Source organism: Ambystoma mexicanum, chromosome 4q (assembly GCF_040938575.1).
Source record: "Ambystoma mexicanum isolate Mex_15411 chromosome 4q, UKY_AmexF1_1, whole genome shotgun sequence".
NCBI classification, from domain to species: Eukaryota; Metazoa; Chordata; class Amphibia; order Caudata; family Ambystomatidae; genus Ambystoma; species Ambystoma mexicanum.
In genome coordinates this window covers 79417015-79429225 of record NC_090928.1, presented here as the reverse complement: position 1 = coordinate 79429225, position 12211 = coordinate 79417015, and the positions used below count along the sequence as shown (strand labels likewise).

Here is a 12211-nt window from a genome sequence, read left to right as displayed (position 1 = left end):
TTCCTGTCCTTTAAGGGGTAGGGTCATCCACAGTGAGATCCCGCTTGCCCTGTCCGCTAGGGAGTGTTAAGCTTAGCAGGCTCACCTCCCTAGTCGTAAATTGGGTTGCTCCCCCTTGTGGACAGGGGACCAATTCCCTGGATTCGTTATACAGGGTTTGTGAACAACGAATTTCCTGAAACCATGAAAAAGTGAAGAAGGCTTTGAGAACTCTTAACACCCAGTGAAAAGGAAGGGTTCGGGAAGCTGCATTCAGTGACTTAGACATGTGGGAAGAATAGAGAGCAGGCCAAGTCAGTTGAGGAGGTTGGACAGCTTACAGGCTGACTTAGCTTGAGGGCTAAAGTCACACCCTGATCTACAAGAATGCAATGTAGTGTTTTAGCCTTTAAGAAAATCTTTGATTTTTCTTTTAAGTTGTCCCTGAGTGTCATTCGCAACTTGTAACATTTCCCAAAATGAAATAGCTGTTGATGGCACAGTTGCCTTTGTCTGGTTTCTGATTCCCGTCACACCACATAACACAATCTTAAAACATTTTTGGGATTTTCTTTCTCCCTGTCTATCTAGTGCAATTGTGTTTAAATTGATAATTCTGTTCAAAATCAGATTCAACAATAGTAACAAGTTTTTATTTGGGATGCCCCATTATCACCTTGTCAGTTTGTTTTTCTTACTGTACATTAAGCAAACTCAGTAAGAAAACCAAATAAACCCGGTTAAATTACAGCATTAAGACAGTCCACCAGGATAAGATGAATAACTTCAAAAAGATTAACCTAAATGAGGAGTTGTCTTTGCCTGGAAATTATTATATCAATGTTTCTACAAATTTCTACAAATAGTTTTTTTAAAAATTTTTTTTTTTACCTGCATGACATTTCTCTTGAACGTATTACTTTAAAGTTTAAATTTTTTTTCTTTTTGTTTTCTCTTCATCACCTTGTTGTTCTGGGCTATAGACTGTTTATTAGAAACACTATTCTTTGTCTGTTTCTCACTATTGCAGGCCATTTATTTTTTACATGATTTTTCTAAAATACTAGCATTTTTACTTTGGGATTTTTTTCGTTCTCACCAATTTTCGGATTTACTAGTGTGTTTTTCTGAACTCATTTTTAAAATATTCACTTTGTTTTAAAAATTGAATTACTAACATTTTGGCTATTTGTATAGTGAGCATAATTTGGAAAATATTGTTTGCAGCATACTGTTTATTTAAACCTTTCATTTTTCAGTAAACATCTTAAAATAACCAGATTAACAGTAATAATAAACATGTGACAGTACCAGTTGCAAATGTTTACATAATCATAACTGGTAAGAGGTTGCATCTTCATAACACGACTACACAAAATAAGTTGGATCTAAAACGGTCACAGCAAGATTCTGGAATCCACTTACAGCAGCTTATCCTGAGTTATATTGATCAATCTACTTCAGCGGACTGCCTCTACGATGATGACTGTGTCTATGAGCCACGGACGGCGTCATTTTATCATGTATGAAAAGGAGTATCTATAATGTCCCACATTTCCCAAGCTTTCTACTTCACCCTTATTCCCTACTTCTTTTTCAGTAGATTGTCCAAATGCTGTGCAAATGTGCAGTGGTTACTGTTGAGGATGGGGTTGTGTTTGTGCACCTGCTCCCGTTCATTGCATGTAGCAAGATCCTGCATCTATCTTGTGTAGCTGTAGTCCATTCCGGAGCTATACATTTATTTTCCAATTCGAGAGCAAGATTACAATCTCATGTTACTGAAGGATCTATCCTGCAGTACCTCATAAGGGCCTTACAGGGATCTTGATCAATCAGCATCCTTGTGATGCCACAGATATTCTGCTCCACCCTCGAACAAAAATGGAAGACGTCAAAACACTCTTATGTTTGCTGAAATAGAGTGCAGTCAGTGTGCCAACCGCTCACACATTGTGTACTTTATTCTAGGTTATGTGAATATATCTTGTGTGGTGTATTTTAAGTTTTGGTTAAACATGGTAGTGCCCCATGCAAGATCTAGCATTTAACAAGACGGCGTCAAAGTATGCGGCTCCTTCCAGTCATCTCTTACCGTGCGATTGCCTGCAATACCACTGGTGTAGTCATGTATTAACATTGAATATATATTTGTGAAAAATATTCGAGATCCCTTCCACGTACAGGATGATCAATTGGCGCTTTGTTCCTGAGAGCCACCTGTACCAAATCAACTCCTGAGCTTACCATAATGTAGATTGCACTCTGCATCTTACCACTATTTGCCATATGCACATTGTGTTGATGTGATTTTTTTTTTTCCCACACATCTCTTGTGTTAAGTGATTGACCGTAGATTTAGTTGCCCTTAGTCAGTCAAGGTGTTGTTTTTGTTGTTTTTCACCTGCATTTTTCTGTTTAAAGATTTTTCTTTTCAAGTTGTTCCATTGTTTCTCTTTATTTTGTTCTCTTCATCACCTTGTTGTTCTGGGCCATAGACTGGTTATTGGACAACCTATTCTCCCACCTTGCGCAGAACCCTTAATAAGAACATAAGGGGAGAATCTGAATTCGACCAAAAAATCCTCAGACTGATGGTCATTTCTTTTTTCTCAAAATGTTCACGTACATCCTAAAATGAGCACTATTGAGGAAGGCCATGGATCCTTCACCCTTCACAGTAATTCCCTGATTACTTGGGTAAGTGCCATCATGATACCCAGTGAGACTATCTCCACAGTGAATATAATGGGTGACAGTGGGCAGGTGTGTGTGACTCTACAGAGTATACATTTGAATATAAACCCCTCCCCCCCCATTCTCACACAAGGTTCATGGGTCTTAAACCTATCAATCTAAACACTTAATCTCCAATACCCATTATCTCAAGGATTCCTGTTTGGCAGGTACAAAACACAGAATGCTTTTCATGAGTCCCTGGCCTCCACTGCTGCCTCTTGTGGGTGACGCTATCCTGTGGAGACTCCCAATATTGGCTAATGTAGAAAGCCCCGGTATGACACCAAATTGATCAGTGTGGAAAGCTTAGGATGTATTCTATTGGTGGTCACCTTTGCCAACACTTTACTGTACATTTAAGGAATAATGTGGCAATAAGACCTGAGGCTGTGGGCCAATACCGCCCCAGCTAATGCCCCCGGGGCCGTAGTTACAGGCCCGAGCGTAGCAAGGGCCTTAACGAAGCCCCCGGGGGCATTACCGTGGGTGGTATTGGCCCGCCGCCGAGGGTCTTATAGCCATAGTACCCCAGCCTGTTAGACCGGGGTACTAATGGCATTTTTGTCTGTTTGGAAACGCTGCCGCGTTTCGAAACAGAAAAAAAAAGTGAAAAAAATGGCTGGCAGTAAAGGGGAAAATGTAGTCAGTTTTCCCTTTCCATGGCAGCCATCTGGAGCGGAAGTGTTTCCAGCGCGTTCGCTCCCAAGAAAAGAAGAAAAAAAGAAGGTAAGTGGGGTTGCGAGGGCGCAGAGGGGATAGTTTGCGGGGGAGGAAACAAAAAAACGTACCTGAGTCCCTGGTAGGGGGACGAAGTCGGCCTCAAGCCATGGGGAGGCTCAGAGCAGGGATTGCCCCATTTCGAGCCTCCTCATTGGCTAAGGGGCTGCCACGCCCCTCATCGGGAACAGAGTACCGGGCACGCGCGGGACGCACTAACGTACACGGGAATACTGTGTGGTATGGTTTGGAAAAGAGCCAATCCACTTGTATTATTCCCGGTGTACAGCACGCGCCGAGTATTAATGGACAGTACAATCCATAGGACTTAGGCTTTTTTATTAGAAAGAGTTATCCTCATTGTTTCAAAGGAATTTTCTGAACCCCTCTGTCCACTTCGATGCTAATATGTCAGAAGTTCTAAAAATATAATACTCTAAAGCGCCTGGACTTGGTGCTTTCCATAGTGAATTTGTGCATTGTCTGCTTAATTACCTCTTGTCACAGAAATCTACAGAATCTGTACCATGTCATGGTAAAACTCTGCTTGGTCAAACTCAAACGACACCACCTGTTCGTACAGCTTCTCAATGAATATCCTGATGGTGTTCACAATATACTCTGTGGTTTGCACTAATTACCCAGCCTCTGCCATATTCCTTACACCATGTTATTTCCTAATTCAAGCTGAATTGGCGAAGCCAGGGCAAGGCCTGGCCTCCCGTCTTGCGCATAGCTTCTGGCCAGTGCATGCCATTCCATATATTTCACCTCTAGCAACCATCACTGTGTTGTGCCTTTACAGAGTATACATTTGAATATAAATCCACCACTGAGGTAATATCATTCTTTCCTGGTCTTATTTGTGCTTGAAGTTTGCTTATGTGTCATATCGATCTTCCAGTGACTTAAATTTAATTTCTGTCTCCTCCAATTCCATACAATACACCCATCTCACTTGGCTTCCATATCCCTTCTGTACATGGCTTCAAGACATCCCAGGTTGTAACTTGTCCCCATATAAAGCTCTCCTCCCCATTGATTTCTCTATATATGTATCTAGAGCTGACTTCATCTCCTCTCTATATACCAGGTCTGTAAGCACCTCTTATTTAACTTTATATTCTTTACACTGTTTGGCATGGCTGCTCGTTTTCATTCTAGTTAACTGGGGAGTAGTCAGATGGCTAGGGTGTATGTATTGACCATAAGTATCTTCACACGTAAGCACCAGATCTACTCCTGATGAGCTGCCCTGAACGGACAACCATAATCTATACCACATATATATTCAAAACCAATATGAATTCAATTATAGAACTTTTAAGATGGCTCCCTAACATCGTAGGTTCCTTATTAGACTCTAAAGTATTGTTCCCGAGCCGAAGTTATTAAGCTTCAAATTAGCCTATTCACCTAAATTCAGAAACAATACAGTACATGTTGTGTTCTTTAACTCAGACAAGTTTGTAAATGCATGTCTTCTGAAACCAACATGTCATGTTTCAGTTCCATCGTCTATGAATGCGAAACATTCTTCAGGGATCAAAGCGAGCTGTGTTTTACTTGTGAGCTAAATTCACACAATTTTGTACAATAGTGACTATAATAGATCCACAAAGCGGTGTTCATGGCGTTTCATCACTTCAATATCGATGTTTAAAACTTTTTAACACTGTTACTTCATCCCGATCACAAAGGGAGAGATAAGGTAGGAAGCTATCCTGTGTGTATACACCACTAAGCAAATGGGTCGTGAGAGCCCACGCCCGAGTGGTATGGGGCAAGGGAAGCTTGACGCTCTGGCACAAGACTTCAGTTCCCAGGTACCTTGAAGAGGGCATGCATGGTAACTGTTAGGAAAGATTATCTTTACTGCACCTTTCCTTCCATCTTTATGGACCCCTATACTTTTTGCTTTTATTTTTGAATCTGACCTGTACTTTTTGCCTTAGTTTCTAAGCTTCACTGCACTGTCCTTTGCTCACATGTTATGGGGAAACTGATATGTCCTTAAGGCTATCAGTATGTGAAACAGTGTTTCCCTTAGTCGTTTTACTATGTTGCAACTTGTGGTTACTTTTGTATCACTTGTGGTAACTTTTTATCATTGCACAAAGCAGCTTTCACTGCAGTGCAATGGGTGCATTTTTGTTTTGCCCTAGACTAACACTCAGAGGATTTTTGGTTACTCTAGAGTGCTTAAAAGTTGGGCTGGTGGCAGCAGTGACTTTTCCCCACTTTTTGGGAAATTTCGTTTTAGCTTTACCGCGTTTACCGCATTTGGCTACTGACTGTGGCTACTGGTCAAACATGGCCGTGCCAGGAGGTTTTTCGCCCATTCTTTTTGCATCTTGTTTTTTAGCCTGCTTCCTGGCCTCAGAGTCCAGGAAGATTCTTATAAGGACTTCCAGTGCCCGGGAAAGCAGCAGCTTTTGGCTGGCTACTGGAGGGCTTTGTGTGTTTGCAGGCAGGATGTGGGCTGGGTCATCCTGGTTTCTGTGTGTCTGAGTGGTATGTATGAGTGTTCCCGCCAGTGGTCCTTATTGGACCACTGTGGTGTGTGTGTGTGTGGGCTAGTTCTGCTATTGGCTAGTGGGAGGTTCGACTCCTACCTGGCTTTTAGTATAAGAGGGCCCTTGCATGCATTGTTCAGATATCCTGGAGAAACCTGAAGGAGCCAAGTATCCTGTCCAGCTGCGAGACCCGCAAAGAAACCCAAAACCTGACTAAAGGAGGCCTGGCAACCAAATTCTGCTGCAGACCCAGTGGAGCTGTCATGCTCGTGATCTTCAGTAGGCCTGCGAAGGTGCTACGACCCTTGGAGTGGAGGGACCATCCGTTCCCGACGTCTACTCTGTGCCCAGCACAAAAACCGCCTTTGGAAGCGCCCTGGAACCGTCCTGTGGCATCGTTTTTGGGCTACCGGGTTAACTTCGTCGCTGTTCGAGCATCCGCCCGAAACTTGGCATACACTCAGCTGCCACTGGGACGACACCCTTGGCGTCCTAGCACCAAAGTGACCCGAGAAAGACCGGAAGTCCGACCACAGCTACTGAGTCCTGTTGCATCGTTGTGCGCAGCGTGCACCGTCCAAAACCTACTTTTCCGACACGAGTCCAGTCTCTAGAGGGGTGCTGCATCATTTTTTTTTGTATTCTTCGACCGAGGGTCCTTGTACCACCAAAAGATCCCAATCGGAGTCCTTCTCGAACCTGCAACCCCTGCAAATCAAGGACCGCGGATTTCAGCGGGAAAAGAAAGCCAGGACACCCTTCCTTTGTTCTAGCAAGACTGGGGAAGATTCGGAGTAAGGGGGAGCGGGGGTAAGTTACAGAGCTTTTAACATACTCCTATACTCCCATTATAGGTCAATGGGCTTATAATAATCCTATTTCCCATACTATTGGCTTTGCCCTTACTTGCCTTAGCAAGACTTCTGACTGTTGGAGGTAATTGTGGGCACTTGTCTACATTGAACCCTAACTGTAAGAATCCATCACTGGACCCTAGAGACCCTACCTACATTTTTTTTCTTGCATCCTATGTTCTGTGGAACTGTATCCTGAACAATGGGGCACAAGACCCCAGACAACTTAGGGTTGGACAATTTCAGCTAGGGATCATCTCTGTGGACCTTTTCGTGTATGATACTTAGTATTTTGATTTGTATTGTGCATTTGAACCTGTGAATGTATATTTGTATTTAGTTTGATGGTATTGGTTGATAGGTCTACCTGCTTGTATTCATTTTCTTATAGTGTGTCTTGGCCATAATTAAATAACTGCATTTGTATACATCGTCTCTAGGTGCAATTTGTGACTCCCATAGTGTGACTTCATTGTGTGACCTCATTGTGGACCCTTTACACTCGCCTCTCTGAAGAACGTAGCCTAGTCCGCCTGTCACTGCTACCTTAACTGGTTTGGCTACAGCTTCTCAAATTTGTCCCTGTCGCAATATAGGTTGGCCTTCTATACATCTGTCCACCAGCCAGAGTATAGAAAATCGGTCCAACCGTAACAGTGAAAAGCGGGCAGAGTGCTTCTCCAGGTGCTTGTGATTAGCTCTAAGCACGCGTGCCCCGTGTGTGTGCTGCTTTGCTCTTGTATTTTAATGGTTTCAGAACGCTGCCTTGCCATTCCTTGTTGGCGGTTCAGTTCTGTGGTGAAGCTACAGACGATTGACACACTAAGAGTGTGAAACTGTATTAAGTTGGGAACTGTTTCGAGGAGCAACTATTTGTAGTGCATGAATATGTGCATGCAGGCATTAAATGCAGGAATTATGTGCAGACTTTCGGGAAGGTGTTTAGGATCGATGGAAGCATGCAATGGTATATGTCTAACTGGTTTGAAAGCGAATTGGTCTGAGTAAATGACAGTAATGTGTCTACCATGAGAATCTGATCCAGCAAAGTGTTTCACCAAGATACGGGTGTAAGAGTGTGGGGCCAGGAGCAGGGTTTTCAAGGCTGTAAGAGTTCTGGAAAGAAGTGAGATTACATGTTAGTGCCAGGTGTACTTTACCCTTTGCCTCCTTCCCATCCATTTTCTCTTCCAAACCCTCTTTCTGGACACCCTAACTCCCTGTACCTATCCCAACCTCTGCCTAAGCCCCCACCCCCACCACCATTTGTTGCCTTGAGATGGCCTGTGTATCAAAGTGGGCATCTCCTGCCAACCAAGGTGAGAGGGTTGTGTACATGCGGCTTCCGTGGTTAGGTTGAGGGTCTGAAGAGCATTATTCACGCCCAAGCTGCAAGACACCCAAAATACTAGCTTCAAGTGCCAATCTCTATACACCCCCAGTACAGTGAAAGGGGGTGAAGAGGCAAAGAGAATGGAGGGACCAAGATGTTAAAGTCAACAATGAAACGATCATAGGGAGTCTATGGAGAGGCCAGAGGTGGAGAGTGAAAGAGAGAACGACCAGGTCAAGAGTACCTCCCGGAGTGGATAGGCTGGTTGTAGAGGGATTGTTCGGATAGGTTCAAGGCAGGTGGCTGCAGAGGGCTTGGGAAGGTTAAAGTCCCCCAGCATGACGATGGGAATTTCGGTAGGAAGTGATTTAAGAAGAAGGTTCAGCTTGGGGAATACAGAGTTAAGGACCAGGGAGTCGATGGTGATAGCTGGAATAGTGAGAGTAGCTAAATAGTGGCATATACAAAAGAGGAAATGGTGATGTCATAGTATGTAATAGCTATTAAGGGAGCATGTTACTACACTCCCATCTTGATCTTCTGAAGCTCAGTTCACATACAGATTGTAACCGTATTAAAACTGTGTGTTCTTTTCCTTCAGGATCCGTATGTACAGCAGGATTCTACTTACAAAATAAACATCCATACTTTTAACAAAACACTGACCCAGATTGAAAAGGTTTCAAGGATAGATGTAAGTAAATTTGTTTTCTTCCTCCTTCCTTGCATTTCTAAATTATGGTCAGTCACTGTCTTTTACATGAATACCTAGTTTAACTGTGTCTCTGTACTCCAAATTCTGGCTTGGGTTTTAGATGGTTTTTAATAGTGTGAAGCCTTATTTATGTATTTATTTTTTACATTTGTATAGTGCTCAAACAGCCCTTGAGCATTGAGGCGCTGTTACTTGTGAGGAGCTTAGTTACATGAGTCATAAAAACACAAGTTGGATACATACATTATAGGCAAGCAATATATATTGCAGGCAGGAGATGGTAACAGCATTGCATAGATGTAGTAAATGGTGATAATTAATTGAATAGTAATGTTTTGACTGCGTTGCTGAAGGCCACGTGTGAGTTTTGAGCTCGTAGGGGTGGTGGAAGGGCATTCGGTTGCAGGGCTGCTAAGTAGGGGAAACTGGTGCCTCCTGGCCTGACTCGCTTGATTTTGGGCACTGTAAGCATGTTGGAGTAAGGAGTGATTATCCTTCCAGGCGGGGCACTTAGTTTATCCTAATCATTTATCAACCTGCTATGACAAAGTACAGCACATAATATTGATCGATGTAACTGGGATTGCATAATGGGGTATTGCTAATCCATCTCCACTTTGCGGGACATGTGAACAAAGCCAACAATTTGTTCCATTTATAGCTTTTTTTGAACTTTGTCCAGAACCTGTACGCATTAATTATTTTGGTAACCATCTCTCTGAAATACATTCAAGGATGAGTATGGGTTAAGACATGGGGGTGGGTGGGTAAAAGGGAGCGCTGTAGTGGCTTCAGTGTCATTGGTAATAAGTGTCTTTAAAATATGTCATGTTCAAGGAACCAAAAGAAGGCAGAAAGTCCTATCACTTAAATCGTACAAAATTTCAATATTGCTATTTGGCCTTCCGTTGTCCATAGTTTTTGTGACCGAGAAGGTAGTGAGTCCTTAGATACCCTGTTACCTCCTGGTGTGCACAGGGATCAGGACACATAGATTTCTCATGGTTGCAAGACTGACCTCAATATCAGACCTGCACTCGTAGGTTTCCGGTGGGCACAGACTGACATCAGTACCAGATCTGCACTTGTAGATTTCAGAACCGTGATACTATTCTTTCCTGGGTCTCAGATTGTATCTAGTCACTCCTGGGATAGTATGATCTTCGAACAAAGGTGGGTGTGTCTGTATTGAAGACTTTATATCAGATTTTGATAGACTCTCAGAGGTACAAGAATACTTCATTTCAGACGAAGGAGGATGATCACCATCAGGGCAAAGGAACCAATTTAATGTGAGAATTGTGGATTCAGTGCCTTTTCCTTTCTGCTCGAACTGCAGTTTGGGTGGCCAACAACACCTGGTATGGTCTTAGCCAACGTGATTCCAGTGCAATGCTTCTTTGAAAGATTTTGACCGTTGCCAGGATTCACCCGATGTCCCTTTCGCAAAGTTTGTCCGGCAAGCTATCCTTCACCCGCTGTTGGATAGAACACAATTGTTCAGTCAATTGTTTACAATAACCAACAAGGGTGCTCAATGTCCTTCAATGATCGTGGTCTAGGAGCACCCCAAACATTAGCTGGCCTGCCCATAACGATTTCATAAGGGGAAAACTCTGATTTGGATGCATCTGCAGTCCTCATAGAGAGTAATGCTAAAGATTAATCATCTGGCCATTTAGCTATTTTGTTTTTTAAAATTCAGCTCACTAAATTGGCGCTCAATAAACCCTTCAATTTGACGATGGTTAGCCGTGTCAAATGCCTTTTTTCATCTGCAATCCATTACACACGTTTTCTATTACTTCTGCAATAAAGTGTGGGGCATTGTCGGACCAGATTACCCTGGGTAATCCAAACCTGGGGGAATATTCTTTCAACATGACTTTTGCAGTGGAGATCGCTGTATTATCTTTCAAGGGAAAAGCCTCCATTCATTTGCTAAAGGCACAGATCACTACTATCACATATTTTAAATTATTACATCTTTCTAATTCAATACTCAAAATGCAAAACTTCAATGGGAAGATAGGACGGTCAACATATCCTGCGGAGACCGTAGTCCCTTCGGCTACATTATGTTCCAATCATATCATGCAATTTCTAACCACATTATCAGCTGTTGTAGTAATCAGTGAATTACACCAAACATTCTCCAATTGTTTGCAAATGGCTTTACTGTTTGTGGGCGGGTCCGTGGGTCATACGCACAACCAAAGGTATGTAGGCATTAGGTAACATCCATTGTTTTTTAGACCCTGTGACCCAACACCCCTCTTCATCCTTTATGGCAAACCTATCTTTGCACCCTTATTTAATCATCAGTGGTCATTGCTTGTATCTCTTTAATGTTAGCAGAGGTTTTCTCCATACATCCTAAATCCTGAGCCCTTCTAATATTCTCAGTATCATACATCCCAAGGTGCAATTGAACACTGTTAGTTTAGCTATGGAGTCAGCAAAATAATTTCCGTTTTGAATTTCTGTCACTATTTTCTGATGTGCAGCACATTTAACTATAGCTAGTTTCTTTGGTAGCGTTACATATGACCGCAGTCGCAATTTTAAGTAACCATGCTGTATCTTGTTTCCATGTGAAGTCAAAAATCATCCTTTCTGGCCATTGTGCTCTGAAATTTTGCTATTCCGAAAGCATACTGACTTGTCAGTAAAAATATTTACAGAAAGGTTTTCCAATAATTAACAAGCGCGCGTCAAAAGCTATGATTTCTGCTGCTTGTCCTGAATTAAAGGGGATTGGTCTCAATTATAGTAGTAACCGCGTAACATGATCCGTCACAATATAATTCTCCTTCCGCCTGCGTTAGTGAGTTCTCACAAATCAATTCAGCCCTTGGTGTCGTCTTCAGTTGCGAAGATACAATCCTGGTCGGCTGCCTCTTTGTCCCGATACCCTGATTTGGTATGGGTAATAGCTCAGCTGGTTTGAGTGTGTAGCAGAACTTAATTTTGATATGTGGTGCAAACAATATCAATTCATATCTGGTAAGATGGGCCATAGTCATATATTGGGTCTGATGTCCCATTTAAAAGGACATTGATCGAGTGAGGTACATCATGGTTAGAGTGACCAAAAACCATACCTTGCCATTGTTTTACTGACAAAGTTGCAGCTGCTATTGCACGCAAACATTTAGGCAAAGCACATGCAACAGGGTCTAACATGGAGGAAAAATGGCCCCAGTGTCTATTCCTTCCTCCAAGTTCTTGTGTCAAAACAGCCAAAGCACACCCATCAACTTCATGCACAAACAAGACAAATTCCTTATTGTAAAACGGGAGCAGAAGAAAGCGATGAGCGCGACAAAAGAAATACCTCTTGATTCATCAGTCCATG

The 12211-nt window shown here is 42.6% G+C and overlaps 1 protein-coding gene across 2 annotated transcripts in view; it reads left to right on the top strand.

Annotated features, from left to right (window-relative positions):
* The window catches only part of TRMT11 (tRNA methyltransferase 11 homolog), a 907372-nt gene that overhangs the window by 261533 nt on the left and 633628 nt on the right, over positions 1 to 12211 (top strand). For both annotated transcript variants that reach the window (XM_069607505.1, XM_069607506.1), the window contains one exon: positions 8740 to 8832. In XM_069607505.1, the coding sequence (XP_069463606.1) occupies positions 8740 to 8832 (93 nt within the window). The remainder of the gene's footprint in view (positions 1 to 8739; positions 8833 to 12211) is intronic.